Source organism: Dermochelys coriacea, chromosome 1, assembly GCF_009764565.3.
Source record: "Dermochelys coriacea isolate rDerCor1 chromosome 1, rDerCor1.pri.v4, whole genome shotgun sequence".
Classification (NCBI taxonomy): domain Eukaryota; kingdom Metazoa; phylum Chordata; order Testudines; family Dermochelyidae; genus Dermochelys; species Dermochelys coriacea.
The window spans coordinates 14,822,609-14,840,786 of NC_050068.2; the positions used below are offsets into that span (position 1 = coordinate 14,822,609).

General features: G+C 43.3%; 1 protein-coding gene across 5 annotated transcripts in view; it reads right to left on the minus strand.

Moving 5' to 3' along the window:
* PAK1 (p21 (RAC1) activated kinase 1) overlaps positions 1-18,178 on the minus strand; it is a 111,087-nt gene that overhangs the window by 40,485 nt on the left and 52,424 nt on the right. For 2 of the 5 annotated variants that reach the window (XM_043504071.1, XM_038409032.2), the window contains 3 exons: positions 8,660-8,870; positions 3,034-3,134; positions 373-520 (listed from right to left, as the gene is read on the minus strand). In XM_043504071.1, coding sequence (XP_043360006.1) covers positions 373-520; positions 3,034-3,134; positions 8,660-8,849 — 439 coding nt within the window. In that variant the 5' untranslated portion in view covers positions 8,850-8,870. Of the gene's footprint in view, positions 1-372; positions 521-3,033; positions 3,135-8,659; positions 8,871-9,554; positions 9,576-9,656; positions 9,677-18,178 lie in introns of those variants that run through there. The other 3 variants (XM_043504073.1, XM_043504072.1, XM_043504074.1) reach the window with 3 other exon arrangements.

Sequence of the window (18,178 nt, forward strand, 5' to 3'; positions counted from 1 at the left end):
TGAAGCTGATGCAGAATTTAGCTGCCCTCTTACTAAAAAAACACTCTGACTGGGAGCAGATCTATCTGTTAGTTTACAGGTGTTGATTTTAGTTCATAAAGCACTACATGTTTTGGGACCTGCCCAGCTTACACACTTCCTCATTCACAACTGCAGCAGTTTGGCAAAGGGATTAGAGGAGACATTCAAGCTGGATTTCAAAGGAGAAAGGCTGCTGGCAGAGCAGAAGAAAATTGCATTTACTTTGTAAAAACAACTCTCAAGGTGTTTTGGCATTTGCTTGTTTGTTTATTTTAATTTTTAAAAGAAAAATCACAAGGACTTATCAGGGAGTCACACTCAGTAATGCAGAATCAGAGATTTACCACATACCTGTGAAACTCATGTACTTCTGACTGTTGGAGGTCTTTTTGGAATTGTAGAATTCTAGCACATCGAGCACTGCCTGGGGGTTTTTCTTCTGCTCCGATTTGGTGATGTTGGAGGTCTGCAATAACCGAGCCCACTGCTCTGGCATACCCTGTTTGAGACATTCCAAGCAGTTACCACCACACTCTTGGATGCAGTCTACACTCAGCCTAAGGTTGTTTAAAACATTTAGTTCGGCCACTCAGTTTCTGGGATTTTTCATTGTTTGTGAGAGGGTTTATTGGATTAACACCTTCTCTTCGCCCAGCAACGTAGGTTTGAAATTAAGTCCAGATACTGCAGTTCCATGCATGCAGGCAAATCCTCATGGTCATGTGGAGTTTCACTGAAATCAGCAGGCTCTGAATAGCCCCATAGCTCTGAATCCCAAAGTTCAGATCCAGCTCCCAAAGTTCAAAAGAGGAAGAGGCAGACCCCGTGTTTTGGTTCGTCTTATATGCAATATAAAGAAATGTACTATTATGTGACTATCCACTTGTAAAACGACTACAGTGGTAATTTAGATTGTAAGCTCTTTTACCATATGTTTGCACAGCATCCAGCACAATTAGGGCTCTGATCCGGATTCAGGCCTCCTGGTGCTATTGTAATGCAGTATTTCGATAGGCACCAAATCATATTTTGGCCCAGTGCTGGTTGTGACCATGTGGTAATTCCAACAGCATCTAATGGAGTGTCTCCCAAACATTAAAAACAGAATTTCAACACAGAAACATGGCTTTAGCCACAAGTGAAATAAATTTGGTGACCACATTTGTCAAGCTCACAAAAGACACTGAATAATTTGGTATTATTGTTTTTCATACTAGTGTGTTAGGGACTTTACAGACTAGCCTCAAGATACGGCTCCTCCCCCTCTCCTCCAACAGCTAGTCTACATTCAAGAATAGATTTGTGGATCTGCTAGTCAGATGTGACAAACTGTTGCATTTTGGTTAGCTCAGGAGAGCCCCAGAGGCAGTGATATGAACTACTACTGACTGTAAGCAAGATTACAGCATAACCCTGTCCTCCCAATATTCTGCACATCAATAAGAAGGATAATGTAAACAGATGCCATTAGCCTTAGGAAAGCACATGCTGCCCACGAACAGGAGTGTTTGTGGGGAGCTGGCTGCTTCCTAAAGGAGAAGTTTGGAGCTCAGTGAGACATAGCTGTCAGGCAGTTTAGCCTTTTCTGTTGCCCTGGCCCAGCAATGCAAAAAAAAGCTGGCTCACTGTCCACTTCAACTAAGAACAGGTAGTGAAAAACTGGCCCACAGACCACGTTTCTGGAGCGTATTGGTGCCAGGTTCCACAACCAGGGAAACTTCCGGTAATCAGGTTATAGTACTCCTGAGGGAATTCTGTGCCAAAAAAAAAATTCTGGGCACATTTTAAAATTCCACAAAATTCTGCAAATTTTATTTGTCAATAAATAAATGTGGAGGCTCCAGCAATGGAGGAAGTGGGGAACACAGGCCACTGGCTGTACACAGATAGGAGATCACCTGCAGCCCCTGCCCCAGGACAGGGACTCGGTGGTGAGGCTGCACCTGACCCTGACACAGCACAAGGGCCAGGCCTCCTCAGAAACACCCAGGGCCCTGCCCCTCTGTGCCAGGCGCACCAGGTATGGGCAGGCAGGCTCAACCCAGCAGAATCCAAGTGTGGAGGGGCTCAGTGTGGGTTGAGAGTGTTCTATGTGGTGCAATCTGGGTGTGGGCAGCTCAGTGGTGAATGTGGATGCACAAGGGCTCATTGGGGGGTTCCAGGTGCAGGGGGAATGGGACTCTGCAGAGGGGTCCAGGTAAAGGTGATTGGAGCTTGGCACGGAGGGGGGTCCTTGGGAGGGTGGGGGTGCTGCTGCTGAGGGGATACCGCATGCCGGGTTTCCACTTCCCACCCCCATTCCATCCCCCTTCCCCATTCCCTCCTTTTTCCTCTCCCCATAGTCTCCTACCCCTATCCCCCTCCCCTCATTCCCACATCCCACTCCCCCTCCCCCTGCCCTATCCCACCCACCTTACTTCCGCACTGCCCTGCCCCACTGTGGGCACTCAACCTGGTACAGAAAACAGGAAGGCTCCCAAGCACACAGAAGAGGAGCACAACCAGCACTAGGCTCCAGGAGGCAACATCCAGCTGCAGAGTCAGCAGCCAGAGTTGAACCTTTCTTCAACCAAGTAGGTCTGCTCTTGCAGAAATGGGGGGCCTCCCCACTGGAGGCAGTGGCATGTGACCCCGCATACTCCCCCACGCCTGGCCTCTGTTGGAGGGCAGGGCAATGCCTCCCCCAAACTCGCTGCTCTGTGCACCAGAAACCATGTGGGCACACGACTGCTCTTGAGGCTTCCCCTTGCTTCCCTGTTATTTTCTGCAGAGAAGCAAAGAAATCTGCGGAGGAACCTGAATTCTGCATCCACGCAGTGGCACAGAATTCCTCCAGGAGTACTCTACATTTGAATTACACTGGGTGGGATTCTCTGGTCCGTGTTATGCTGGCAATCGGACAAGATGATCACAATAGTCCCTTCTGGCATTACTTTATGAAAGATGAATATGTCCCAGCTCCACTAATGATAAACAACTGTATAATCCTCCTTTCCCCCCAGAAACACTTACCGTGAATTCTCCTGTGACAGCATCAAATCCAACATGAATCGTGTGTTCAAAATCTGAAGGGAGGGAAATTTCCGGCCGTTCTTTCTCCTTCTTTTTATTGGCTGCATATGAGAGAGAGAGAGAGAGAGAGAGAGAGAGAGAGAGAGAGAGAGAGAGAGAACGAACATCAAGAACAAAGAATATTTCCATGGCAGTTCACAATACATCCTCTGCAACCAAATCCACAACAAAAACATATGATCTGTGGCAACATGAAAAAGATTCTGACTGCACACTGATAAAGATTTAAGGTTATGGGACAACCATATTCTGATATTCTTGATATTTGCATTTGTAGGCAGCACAGAGCCCAGAGAGGGTGACGAGTCTGCACACAAATGGGAGAGACTGTCCCGCGTAGTTTATGTTTTCCAGCTGCTGTCTTGTCAACTGCAAAACAAATGCTACTCAGCAATATAGGCAGACGTTGTTCCCCAAAGTATTCATGTCACCTAAACGGAGGTTTTAAAGACACCCATCTACCCTAAAAGCCACCATTTTAACCCATTATGTTGCAAACATGTATTGTATTTTCCAAGTTTAACTGGGTAGTCTTATTTGAGTCCTGTGCTCATAAGACCAGATTCTGCTCTCAATTGTATCCATAAAAATCCAGAGTAACATTATAGAGGTTAATGGCTTTACTCCAATTTTATCATGTACTGTGTAACAGAGCAGAATAAGGTACATAGCCTTAAACGTTTGCTAAAACAACATTAAGTCCTTGGGTTTTTTTCAGTGTAAGTGGAGAGAATGTTAAATAGTGACAGCTTTGGAAAAGGGAGGAATGAGAGAAGGGCAGATAGAACACTGGAGGATCCCACACGGAGAGAGACACTAGGAGGAACCAGAAGTATCTTCTGGTTAACAGATGTTGAGCATCTGCAGCATGCAGGGCAACCAAAGAGGGGACTAGCAGCCGCAATTGGCAGGCATACAGAGGAAGCTGAGGGCAGGGAGAAGGAAAGTGAGACAAAGGGATGCTGAGAAAGCCAATAGATCAAGGAGGCTCAGGAACTCTAAGACAACTGAAATGGATGTGTGAAGTACTAGAGCAGTGGTTCTTAACCTTTACTGCAGCCTGCACACCTTTGGTTCTCAAAATATGTTTTTGCACCCCTTATCAAAAATCGTTGAAGTAGGTCAGTTCCTTAAACCTAGATATATCATAACTATAGAATGAGAGAGAATTATATACATATAAACATAGATTTGAAGAAACAAAGTAGTTGTACTTACGTGCCTGTGCTTAATTTGTGTTTTCGATGATTTACCGTCTAAAAAAATCTGGCATGTCTCACACCCCCAGAAAGGGCATCTTGTGGGGGGGGGGGTGCATGCACCCCAGGTTAAGAACCACTGTACTAGAGCATTAAAGAATGTTAGAACCTTTATTGTCCAGAATTCATGGCACAGAACTTTTTGACTTCTATATTTGGATTTACCGAATATCAGGATATCCTGCTAAACACCTAAATTCTGCGTCTGTAAGGATACAACTTTTCACTAACCAACATCTCCAGCATCCATTTTCAAACAGCATAATGAGCAAGTCAAGCTTTGCTCCACTGATTGCAGCTACTGCTTTCAAATTCATATTAAATGCATATTCAAGAAGTCGTCTCAATAAAACAGGGCTGTAGCTTGAATAAGCCTCAGTTACACTGACTGGTAAACAATGTTATCAATAATGAATTAAATAATTTAATTGCATATAGTGCATTAAAAATTCATAGTTCTCTCAATATCCAGCTCTCATGCAGAGATTAAATTGGAGATAAAGCCGCATTGGCTCATTATAATAAAAATGATTGTGCTTTGTATACATGTGGACATGAATTGTAATCTTTGTCGGGAATCTCACGATTCTTTTGAGGCCCATGTAACTGAAGTGAGTAACCATGTGATCTTATGGCTGTAACATTGGTCTTTCCTCAAAGCACCTGCTTCCTACTGCTTATCCCCCAGTCATGTCATGTCATGTCTAAAATTTGATTATAAACTCTTTGGGGCAACCACCAAGGACCTGATTCTAATCTCACTTAATTTGTGCGATTCCTAATTGATGTGAGCAAGAGTAGAATCAAGCCCCGCATTTTTCTATTTGTCCGGTAGAGCCCCAAACACAGCTTTGGAGGCAGGAAAAATAAGAATAAACTACTTCTAGACCCAGTTTAAATAAACAGGCACTCAATGCTTAAACAGGCTTTCTGATTCTAATGAGCTTGATCAAATCGGAGAAACAGGTCTCAAAGCATAAATGCATTAAAATATTAACATTATCATTGCTTTTCATTGATGATACTGTATATCACAGAATGAGGTATAAGCTAAAAAGGATTAGATTTAAAGGCACTGCCAGCCTTGCGCTACACTTTAATCCCCACTTTATAGCCTTTATGGATATCTTACCCTTGGCTTTATAATGGCACATATGGGACAAAATAAAACTCTTTAGGAGTTTCAGAAGAAAAACAGTCTTCCTAGAAACACCCATCTATTGTTGATTACTTTATTTCCATTAATGCCCCCATTAAACTGTAAGGTTCTGAGGAATAAAAGTAAACTGAAATGTACGCTTGAAAAATTTCAGTGAGTGGCCATGATTGTATTCTCACAGTGAACCTTTCATAAACTAGCAAGTTTTTTCTGTAATGTGCCAGACACTGGGTATGAGTTCCTCAGATGAAGATAATTCTCTCTCAATACAAGGGGGACTTGCTAACTCAAAATCCTCGGTTGAGAATTCCAAGACAATAATAGTCTTTCCAACTAACTAATATCTCCCAAGAGATGCTGAGCACCCACAAATCTCACTGAAGGCAATGAAGCTGTGGATCAGCACATCTAGGCATGAGACCCCCCTCACCGTTAAGTCTATATCCAAACATCAGAATTATGTCAGAAGCTGTACTACCCAGTAATGAGGCCAGAATTCCACAATGCTACCCAACCCCCACAATGGAAAAGCTAGCAACCCAACACCATAGCTCCCAGGCATTTTATGGTTGGAGATCCACTGGGGACAGCTCCAGATTCACCAAGTCATCTTACCACCTCTTCCTGAGCCACTTGGAAAAGTCACCTGGAACACTTCCTACCTCTCTAGCATTTCAGTAGGTGGTGCTACTGAAGCCATACAGCAGCCACAGCACTACAAAGGAGAAACCATCACCAAGTCTTACATTCAGCTCATTGAATCAATGAGGTTCTTTACATAATTGTTTTATATGACTTGCTACCGAAGTATTTGCCAATATTGCTTTCTGCAATCCTCAATTTATAATAGTATAAAAAAATCAATCTAAAGTCCAATATTATTGGTCAGGCCTGCTCCTCAGTGTGCCAGAGCTGTACAGTCTTTATGCAGTTCATTTAGTAGAGATTATACCCTACCTTAATTAGCCCTTCTTTTACTCCAGTCAACTCAGTAGCTGAAATGTAAGCCTTAATTAAACTGGGTTCTTGAAGTAAATAGGTTCGTGCATTAGGAGATTCTCTAAGGCTGATCAGCCAATGGATTTTCTATTGACAATTCATCAGCACTTCACATCAGGATTGTGGTAGCCAGTCAGGGTTTATTTGAATGAACTCACAAATTGGCCTGTCAGTCGTCCTACCGGGAGCCAGGATGGCAATCAGGCTAAAAGGCCTCTGACAGAGGCAGTAGGAGAAGGCTGCCACTTTGGTTCAGGCAGGTGCATTGCAACAGAAGACTCTTCTGGCCTTGGCAATGATTCTCTTTTGCCTGAGTGGCTACCATGTTGGAATGTCTACAAGAAGCCAACATCCACTGACATCAATGGTGGTCTGCTCACTGACTTCAAACTGGAGCTGGATCACCCCCTCGATGCAAAGAGAACCCAGAGCTGCTGAAGCATCACATTATGACACTCCTCCTCTTTAGCTCCCAGTTTTGGTGGGGAAGGAAACAATCATGTCAGTGTAGAAACAGACCTGGTAGCATAGCCCTTTTATGGAAAGTATGCAGATAGTGGTCAGCAAACAAGCCTGCAACAGCCAATAGCAAGGGTGCTGTCCCATCTGCTAAAGACAAAAACTACAGAGGACTCAGATCTGGAAAGCTCCTTTGGAACAAGTTACATAACCTCAAAAGGCTTCATTACCTTGTCGTCGCCTGTTGGTAGAAAAGAACTTTGTATCTGGGTGCTGAGACACCAAACACCGTACTTACCGTTATGTACACAGTGGGAGAGAGAAACCTGAGCCAGTTTAAAAAAAAAAATAAGTAGATGTTTTATTAACATTTGAGAGCATGACAGGTAAAGGGGGGATAGGGAAAAGTTACAGACGTGTTATGACAGCCAAGGCTTATTTTCACCTAACTGCATCTGAACTGACTCACTTTTAACCAAGTGCTTTGCATTCACGTTTAATGGCATCACACATCCCTAACATACCTACACCCCTACTGGAGACTTGCACTATAATAGATATGAAACTGACTGTCTGCTTCCCAGAGCAGGTTAACTAGTATAAACAGCAATTAAGTTATGCTTAGGCCACAGAACTAGGATTAATCTTTTCCTTCTAGCAAGAATTTAGGAGCCTGACTCCTTATTGAAACAGCTGAAAATGTAGATACAAAAATTAGAGAAAGATCTTATTTATTTAGCGCCCATCTACCATGGCGAGGGACACTATGAATCCTTAAAAAGAGACTGAAAAAGGGATATAAATATATCACAGAGATGGATTCCTTACAAACAGATTAAATAGAGATATAAAAGGAAGCAGCACAAATTAAGGACTAGAGAATTTCTTGCATCATTGATTCATGTGATAAATGTACAATCTTCAAAATATACTAATGGAAGAAATTAAAATTGCATGTACAGTACATCAGTTCTGTCCCTTATTCCCATCTTGCCTGTTATATTCCTTATTATAGCTGAAGGAATTCATTCAATACAAGTTAATGGGCAAGAAGTTACAGGGATAGATTATTTTTAGCAGTAGACAATGTTGGATCCAAAATTCTGAAATAAGATAGGATGACAAAGACTTATCTTAGACATTAAGCTCTTCAGGGCTATGGCCCACATAGCAACATGTGACAGGACTGGTAAGAAATGGTCTTTTAGGCATACTCTTCCAGCCTGGGTTCAGTTTCACCAATGCAGAAGGCCAGCAGGGCTCCTTCAGGAGGCCCATCCGCAGTGGTTGCAAAAACTAAGACCAAAAAACCCCCCAAAAACCCAACAAACAAACCTCACTGAACTTTGGAAAGGCAGCTGTGACAGGCCCTGAGAATAGGGACATTCCCAGTTTTCAGGGACAAAGACACTGTAATCACAGACCTCACAGAAACGCGCACACACACACACATTTTATCAACCAACAGAATAAGAGAAGGAATGGCGAGTTTGTGAGAGGAATGCCATTAATTATTAGGAAAGCAGATACCCAGCTAGCCACCAGAGGCAATCCTTACTCCCAGTTTGGCCAAAAAATTTATGTGAAGTATTAGACCTTGTGAACCATCCTCTAAATTCTAAAGAATCATTAACATCATTCCCCAGCAACATGCAAAGAGGAAACTATAGTAAAGATCAAAATACTGTACTTTTATCTCCTGGCAATATGGATCGGTAAAATCGGTCTCTCTTCTTCTTTTCTTCAGGGTTGGGAGGCAAAGGTTTTGAGCCATGATTTAAAGTCCCAGTGTCTTTGCTTCCAGATCCAATCATAGTGCTGGTATTTCTCATTGGAGGGGCTGGAGGCTTGTCTTCAGCTTCCACACCATTATTAGACATCTTCAGCAAAAGAAGCTGTTACTAGGACCAGGAAAAAGAAATAATCACTTTTGTGCATTTTTTTTAAATTACAGTTGCAAATTGATCCTTCAAATAAATTGTGCGTCAGCTCTGTCTTTTAGTTTATGTTAATTACCTGCAGATAACAATCTTGCATAAAAAATTTCTTATGGGGGCCAATGCACGGTCCCACTGAAGTGGTGCCAAAATTCCCATTTATTCACTAGCAATCAGGATTTGGCCCTTGGAACACAACTCTTAATCCGGTCATAATTTGTTCCCATACAAAGACAAAGTTTAAAGTTCTTTCAGCGATACTGACCATCATGCATGGTCTTTTTAGGGGTATTTCATTTAATTGAGCTGGTAAAAAAAACACTGGATCCTCCACATGCACAAAGTAACTCTTCATGTAAATCATCCTTAAAGTGCAGATTTAAACAAAGAAGCTACTGTACTTGCAGAATAACCCATTAGCAGCACAATTAACTCATTCTTCTCACCAAGTGAGAGCAAAAGCAATCTTTATACAGCCCAACTGCACATACAACTTGTTGAAAAATGTTGAAATTTTTCATTAAAAATTCAAACAATTTCTGACCAACTCTAGCTGTAAAACAAACCAACCCGATGCCTCAGAATAACCAGATAACTTTCCAAATTTCACAAACAATTAAAAACAAAAAACAAAAACAAAAACAACACCTCCTGATTTGAGTCCTTTTATTTGGTAGCAGATTCTGTCGCTAAGAAAAGCCCAGCTCCAAAAAGAGATACAATAAAATCAGAGCAAAGTTAATTTACAACTTCCAAATCTCTGAGTTGCTCCGGCAGATGAATCTATGCAGGGACACAGAGATTACAACCCAGTCTGAGGCTACGGCTACACTACAGAGCTTACAGTGGCGCTGCTGTAGCACTGTTAGTGCAAACGTTCTACACCAATGGGAGAGAGCTCTCCCGTCGGCTGAGTCACTCCAACCCCTGCGAGCAGCGGTAGCTATGTCGTTGGCGGGAGAAGCACTCCCACCGACATAGGCTGCCCACTCCAGCACTTATGTAGGTGTAACTTACATCGCTCTGGGGGGGTGATTTATTCACACCTCTGATCAACATAAATTATGCCAACATAAGCTTAGGGGCATAGCGTAAGAAGGCCACATTCCAGCCGGGGGCTTTAAAGTACAATAACTCCTCGCTTAACGTTGTAGTTATGTTCCTGAAAAATGCGAGTTTAAACGAAACAATGTTAAGCGAATCCAATTTCCCCATAAGAATTCATGTAAATAGGGGGGGTTCGGTTTCAGGGAAATTTTTTTCACCAGACAAAAAAGTTTATACACATACATATATATATATATTATATTACACACACACAGAATATAAGTTTTAAACAAACAATTTAATATGGGTACACAGCAATGATGATTGTGACGCTTGACTGAGGTGCTGAAGTCAGAGGGTGGGATATTTCCCAGGGAATGCCTTACTGCTAAATGATGAACTAGCACTCGGCTGAGCCCTCAAGGGTTAACCCATTGTTGTTAATGTAGCCTCACAGTTTACAAGGCAGCAGGAATGGAGGGAGGAGAGACAGTATAGCAGACAGATACAGAGACACACACAGCATGTGAGAGAGACAGATGCGACGCTGACCCTACTCTAAGTACACTGCCTTTTTAAGTAGATCAGCAAGTTGAATCAGAAGCTGCTGCCAGGAAGCTCTCCCCATCCTGAGCCCCGTCGTGTCCCCACCCTGCTCTATATGGAGAAGGGGTAAGCGGGGGGGCAGGAGCAAGGGTGAGGGGGGCACCCTGACATTAGCCCCCCTTCCCCTTCCTCCCCCCCAGCAAGCAGGAGGCTCCCGGGAGCAGCTCCAAGGCAGAGGGCAGGAGCAGTACAGGACAGTGGGGGGAGAGACACCTGAACTGCCGGCAGCTGATAGCCTCCTGGGCAGCTGCTACACAGGGAACTTAGGGGAGCTGACAGAGGGGCTGCTGGTCCACCCTGGTTCCAAGCCCTCACTCGCTCACTCCAACACGCTGCTCTTCCTGCAAGCAGTGGCCAAAGCAGGTGGCTGCCAAACCACGTTATAAGGGAGCATTGCGCAACTTTAAATGAGCACATTCTCTAATGGATCAGCAACTGACAATGAAACAATGTTAACCGGGATGACTAAGTGAGGAGTTACTGTATCAAAGCAGAACTTCATTGATTAGTCTGGCAGTCACAGCAGAGCTTGAGCGACACATTCAAGAGAGTCCCTAAGGTCCTAATTTCCAGAGATACAGATGCTCCGCATCTCTGCAAATCAGGGCCTAGACCTAAGTTTCCCAGAGTGGCCATTGATTTTGAGTAACTCCTGCTGGACAGTTAAGATGGAGACACCTTGGGCCACTGGATTCAATGAGACTTCTGGGTGCTGATGGCACCCAGTATTTGGAACCTAAGAAAGCCAAACCACAGCAAAAGCAGGTTATTACACCTCACCTAACATATTTAACTTAGAAGCGGTGACTCCACACAAGCCTGTCTGGAGTCAGTGCTCCTAGAAATGAAATTTGTTTAAAGATTCTCATTTGGGACATTGGTTTGAATGTCAGGGGGTAATTTTTGGCAGCCAGGTGGAGCTATTCAGCTTTCCACTTGTCTGGGCATGTTCTGGCATCTACCTCCTGCCTCCTCTATTATTCAGGTCACTGGCCATCAGCCCCATGCCATTCCCCAGTGTGAAAATGAGCAAGAGCAAAAACAAAGCTGACAGCTGGAGATGCAGAGACCAGGAGCTGCATAAGAAGTTTGGGGGAAGTTTTCTTTTGGCACAAACGAAAACGCACCAGTAACTCTGACAGCCATTGGTGGGTAAATATCCTGTTTGACATGAAAACACCCGGGACCACGCTTATACTGAGCTGTCTAGCATACAGCAGCATCTCTGGTGTCTATAAAATTAGCAGCTCATCTGGATCCAACTGAAACAGAGAAAGGAACAAGCACAGGCTGCCAGGCAGTCACTAAAGAAGCCCCATGTTCATTGTCCTCACACACCTATGATCAGCAAGTTACTAGAGGCCGCTAGACAAAGATAGCAGCAGAAAGAGAGATAAATAGCCTCATACTTGCCCAATGCCACTCCTCGGGAATGATAATCACTTTTGTTACTGCTGCCTCTTTCCCACTCATCCCAGGTCAGGAAGTGTTGGAGGGGAATGATCAAGCTTTCCCCTGCAGTTCAGCCTCCTGGCTACTAGGAACTAGTACCTGGCCTGGTAAGCAGACAGGCAAAAAAAACCTGCCTCCCCACTGACTCCCTCTCCCTTGCTGTGCCTTACTGCAGCACACTGCCAGAAAACAGAGAGAAAAAAAGAGGCAGTGAACACCAGATGATCCCTTCACTCACCCATCTCCTGCACATTGGAAGGGACGCAGGACCAGAGGGGTGAACACAAGAAATAGGGAAGGAAACTGAGGAGAGCTCTGGGGACAGGGCTGGTGGATACAGTGAGGAGAAAGGATCACTGGGTGAGAAGGAGGGAGATAGTGGTGAAGAGAGGGAAAGAGAGAAGAGAACCATTTAGATAAAAATGGGGGAAGGGCTTGTGGCTAATGCCCCAGACCAGGACACAGTTCTGCCACTCACCTGCTGTGAAACCCTGGAGAAGTCACTTCATCTACATGTGCTTCAGTTTCCTCATCTATAAAATGGGGATAATACCCCCTTCCTCACTGGTAGATGGAAGCACTTTAAGATCCTCAAATGGAAGTGGCTACAGGAGTGCCAGTTTCAGCTATTTTATTAAATGAGGGGAAACTCGGGTGATCAGAAAATGCTCACTAACTTTACACGCGCCCCCCAAAAGCGACATTGCTCACCAGTGGATACCAGTTTTTCACACCTATTTGAGAACTCAGATTTGCAGCTCTCACTAGGCAACACACACTGGATTCCTCCCCCCATTCAAGCCACCCAAACCCTTCCTCGGGATTGCCCCACACAACATCTAGGATTGTATTAAAATCTACACTTCCCCTGCTCCCCCAACCAGTGCACAGAATGTGTATGGTCAGCCTCCTTCCTCCCCACAACATTTGGAGGGGGGAAAGGAGGAAACACTCCAAGCCACAGGGTTATGGGGTTTGTTTCAGGATTGAAGGCTCCAGTCTCTTCCATGGCTTCTCCAGGAACTTCCTTGGAAAGCCCTGCAAGTTTCAGCACCCCAGTCCTAGCAGCCACATCCCATATGCATACACCCGAGGTGGTGTTTTCACAGAACTTTGGGACATTAGCCTGGGATGTTTACTTGCCTGAAACAGAAAGAAAACCCACATATTCTGAAGTCCAAAGATTAAAATACAGAACACTGTTAATGGGACAGAGATTCTAAACGTACATTATTGTCAACATCCCGCTAAGCTCAGGTTTTGCAGGATAGGTAGGAGCCTCGAGTGGAGTATCTTGATTTGCATCTTCTTCTTAGTGTATGCGCAATGTGCCTCAGGTGGCAGGTGACCAGGATTCATCACAAATTTGGTCTGTTGGTTGGAGCATTAACTTCCTTGGCATGGCCGGTGCAAGGATATTTTGAACCCTTGGCGAAACTTCCACCTTGCGCCCTCCCACCCCCCGGAGCATTGCTTATTATAAACTTTCAGAAATGAATACTGCATAATGTTGCATTGTTCATTAGAATTAATACACGTTCAGCTTTTTTCTCTATTTGCTTTGAGGCTGCATCAACTGAAAACGAAAAAAATGAAATTTTATTCCTATCAGTTCTTTTTCTGGTTCACTGTTAAAAGTAAAGGATAGAGAACCCATGTCACCTACTAACTATGAGTCACTATTTGAATTTCATCAACTGTTTGATGTAAACATTGATTAAGAGATCAAGATGACTTTTCCTTAAAATTAAGCAGTGTTGATTGTAATCGGAAATACACCCTTTTTAGTGATGTATATTTCCTTCCTTCATTCTTTCATATCAAAATCTACTACATTTTATTCTACCTTTAGAATATCCAATAATTGGTTATTAATAAAATTTATAAAATTAGAATGGCGGATACTCCATTAAACAACAACAACTGACAATATCAATATGACAAATTTCAACAACCTACACATGCATATTCGCACAGGATAAACATATACACTCAAATACTGAACATACACACCCAATTGACACAAAGTATTAGCGAACTGATGCAGCAGCAATTGCCAGAGTCTTAGATCTGAAACAACTCAACAAAAATAGTTAGCCTCAGGCGACAACCTCCAAAAACTAGTAAACTAGTCAACTTAGCACTATAAACAGCCTGTCAGAACAGGGAACGGCCAAGCACGAGGAAAAAAAATGACGTCCTTGCCCCTTTGTACCGTAGTGAGACAGTACACTTGTGCCCGCAACACAGAGCTGGTGTAGGCTATAGTTGTAATGTACGAGAGAACAAGTTAAAATGCAAGTTCAATGACGTTTCTCTTTTCTTTAATTTGTTTTCCAGCAATAGTGTAAACAAAAAAATGGGGGGGGCACTTTTGGTTTTGATTTTTGGTGCCCCCAAATCTTGGCGCCCTAGGCAGCTGCCTAGTTCACCTAGTGATTACACCAGCCCTGTTTCCTGGCCCGGGCTGGGTACTGGCAGGGAGTGCGATGTGAACACTGATCCATGCCAGAGTTATTCTGAAGGTACCGGAAGGTGGCATTCTCCCATCAAAGTGCAGCGTCTACGCAAATTATTTTCTTACCATGATAATCTGTAGCCAACTAGCTGGCCTTTCCATCTTTAAACATAAAGGAGCAGTTTTATTTGCATTCTGCTTGAACTCCAGTAGCACCAGCAAGTACTTGCTTTCAGCAAACCACCACAGTTGTCAGAGCTCCATTACACCAAAGTGAGTCACTGAATAATCTCTGCTCTAAGCAATCAAGATTGCAAAAACCAGTCAAAGTAACATCAATCAACCTAATTTCCCTTACTTTTCACAACACACTATGATTGTTCTGTTTGCAATGGCAGAACACTCCACAAGAAACGGATTTCAAATGACAGGACTAACAATGGAAATGTAATTACCCAACAAACGAACCTTTCATCTGAAGTTCGATAAGGGATGCTTCTTAGAGCATGTCTTCACTTGCAAGGTTAACACAGCTGTGTAGTCACGACATAGCGCTCGGAGAGAGCTCTCCCAACACTATAAAAAAAAACCCACGAGGGGAATGGCTCCCAGCACTGGTGCACCGTCTACACTGGCACTTTACAGCGCTGAAAGTTGCAGCACTCAGGGGGGTGTTTTTTCACACCCCAGAGCAAGAAAGTTGCAGCGCTGTAGAGTGCCAATGGAGACCAGCCCTTAGATAGAGATACAATTTGCTCAATTCCCATATATTAAAATGCCAGCACTCAGACCAAATCCCACAGTCACTTCTAAAAGGGCGTCTCCATTGTCTAAAGCTATTGTTTCTGTGGTCACTCTGGAGCATTACATTTCAAAAGAACCACATGGTTCAATCACACAGCAGGTCCTGGAAATACACTGGGGTATATACTAAGAATAGTAAGAAACTTTTGTCCACCATGAGTCCAGAATACAGTTAGTATCTGTACTCCTGAAATCTCTTTCTACCTTTTTAAATCAGCTGTCAGCCAAAGTAAGTGATCCCAGTGGCCCAATATAAATGCACTCACTGCATGTATGTCCTATCCACACAAATAATTATGAATGGGAGAGGAGGTGATCCAACAGATCATCTCTCCAACACAGATTTGATATGCTGTTCATCCTAAGAGCAGAATTTTACCCTTAACAGATGCATAAGAATGGTTTCCAAAAACCCTATATCTAAAATTACCTAGACAGATCTGTAATTTCTCCCAGTTTGTTTTAAGCAGTTATGGGCCCAAACCACAAAGTTCACATCTGGAGAGGAACTTTCCTAAACTTTGGGGGTGTTTGGATCTGGGAGTTTGGTTTGGACCTTACCTCTAGTTTAAAACTTATATGCTATATGGGTCAAGGTCTGTCTCTTACTATGTGTGTCTACAGGGCCTAGCACAATGTAGCTCTGATCTCAAATGGAGCCTCTCTAGGCTCTATTCTAATATAAATAAAAAGTAATAGCTTTATCCTAATTAAAAACAAAATAAGACTATCTAATAGAAATTCTACACTAAATATTTATGCTATGCAAATAATGTGTTCCTTTGAAAAGCCAAGTCATTTTAAGTTGATGTTCTCACCATTGAACATCAAGCTGGATTATATTTTCTTGTAGTATTTTCCTTTAGCAAAACTAATTGCTAAAGAGAAAGCAATTAGGAAAAAATCAGTATTATAGCTACCCTAAAATCTACCCTAAAGTAGATGCCATAAACATAACTATGTCCAGTCCAAACTGATTGCTAGAGTCAACATGCAACTCAAAAGAGCCATCTATAATACATCCGATGAAGTGAGCTGTACCTCACAAAAGCTTGTGCTCAAATAAATTTGTTAGTCTCTAAGGTGCCACAAGTCATCCTTTTCTTTTTGCAGATACAGACTAACACGGCTGCTACTCTGAAATCTATAATTCAGGCAGTCTGGGAAGACAATAGCTGAGAATTACTTATTATAACTTCTAGATGAAATAAACCATACTAAAAAAAAGATTTGTTGAGAGAATAATTGCTGAACTAAGTACAAAATTTTAATTGCTGCTGAAGCACTGTTTTTCCACTGTTACCACAACTATTGGTCATCTTGACCAGATACCAAAACAAAGAAGTCTTAACTGTTATGCTGATTACGATCAGCCCAGTTATGCATTTCACCTCTGTGTCAACATTCCTGTTATACTCTGATCCACAGCAGAATAACTGATCCTAGTAAATGAGCATACACACATTAAAGTCTCCTTCTTCCTTATAAGACCAATTGTTCCCACAACTAAGAAGGGGAGGGAAAGGGGCAAACATTGTACTGCTGTGACACACACGGTGCTGGGATGCTATAAGTAGAGGAGATTCAAAACACACGAACTAGGGGTCACCCAATGAAATTAATAAGCAGCAGGTTTAAAACAAACAAAAGGAAGTATTTCTTCACACAACGCACAGTCTACCTGTGGAACTCCTTGCCAGAGGCTGTTGTGAAGGCCAAGACTATAACAGGGTTCAAAAAAGAACTAGATAAGCTCATGGAGGATAGGTCCATCAATGGCTATTAGCCAGGATGGGCAGGGATGGTGTCCCTAGCCTCTGTTTGCCAGAAGATGGGAATGGGCAACAGGATTAACCATTTTAATGAAAAGTCTAGCAAAGCAGAAATCAGTGGAAGTTGTGTTTCACCATCCCTCGCCCTTAACTCTCTCTTGCACCATTCTAAAAATGGTGAACTCTTTCTCCATTACACAAACTGTGTGTGCGCGCCCCCACCTCCATTAGATTATAGCTACTGGTTGCAGTTGTCCTCCACTGCTAGTTTTATTATTTACATAGCGCTAAAAGGTCATTCATCAAATCCCTTGGGAAGGTGTTGCAATGGCTGAGTCTCTTTCACTTTGAATCTTTAAATCAAGACAGAATGTCTTTTAAAACCATGCTCTAGTTTAACCACAAGCTATTGGTCTTGATGCAGGAATAACTGGGTGAAGTTCTATGACCTGAGTTACGCAGGAAGTCAGACCACCACCACAAGTATGCCTTCCAGCCTTAGACTCATATAACAAGGTCCCTGCCCAGAGGCAGTGCTAGGAGGGCCTTGTAGGGGCTATAGCTACCCCAAAATTTTCCTTAGCCCCCCCCATAGTCATTCCTCCCCACACAAAGGTCAGATGTTACGCCGAAGTAAGGATGGCGTGGTATGGTATTGCTACCCTTACTTCTGTGCTCTCCAGTCACCCAGCTCTGAATGCTGACGATGTCCAGGGGCAGACTTAGGGAAAATGGCACCCTGGGAGAATGGGGGGTGGGAGTTCCCCATATAGTGACTCTCTCCCTGTGACTGGGGAGCGACAGGGGCAGGAAGTGGGGGTGGGGCGGGAACTTCCTGCAGTCGGTCTGACCCTAGGGTTACCCCTGGCCGCTATTTGACAGGCCTTGCCAGTTTTTTTATGGATTTGCCAGGTGCCAGAAAAATAAGTTAATCTGCCAGGTTTGGTTTTTTTATGTGGGTCTAAAGATTTGCATCATCACCACGATACACTGGGATATCTAAAGGTAAAAGTTTCCGTGTCCAGCATGCTGCAGTGTGTGCTCTTCTGCGGTTTAAGTAAGAAAATTATGTTATCAATCTTATCTACATGTGTCATCTCTCTAGATACTATAAGTGGCTGCTGAAGGGGGTT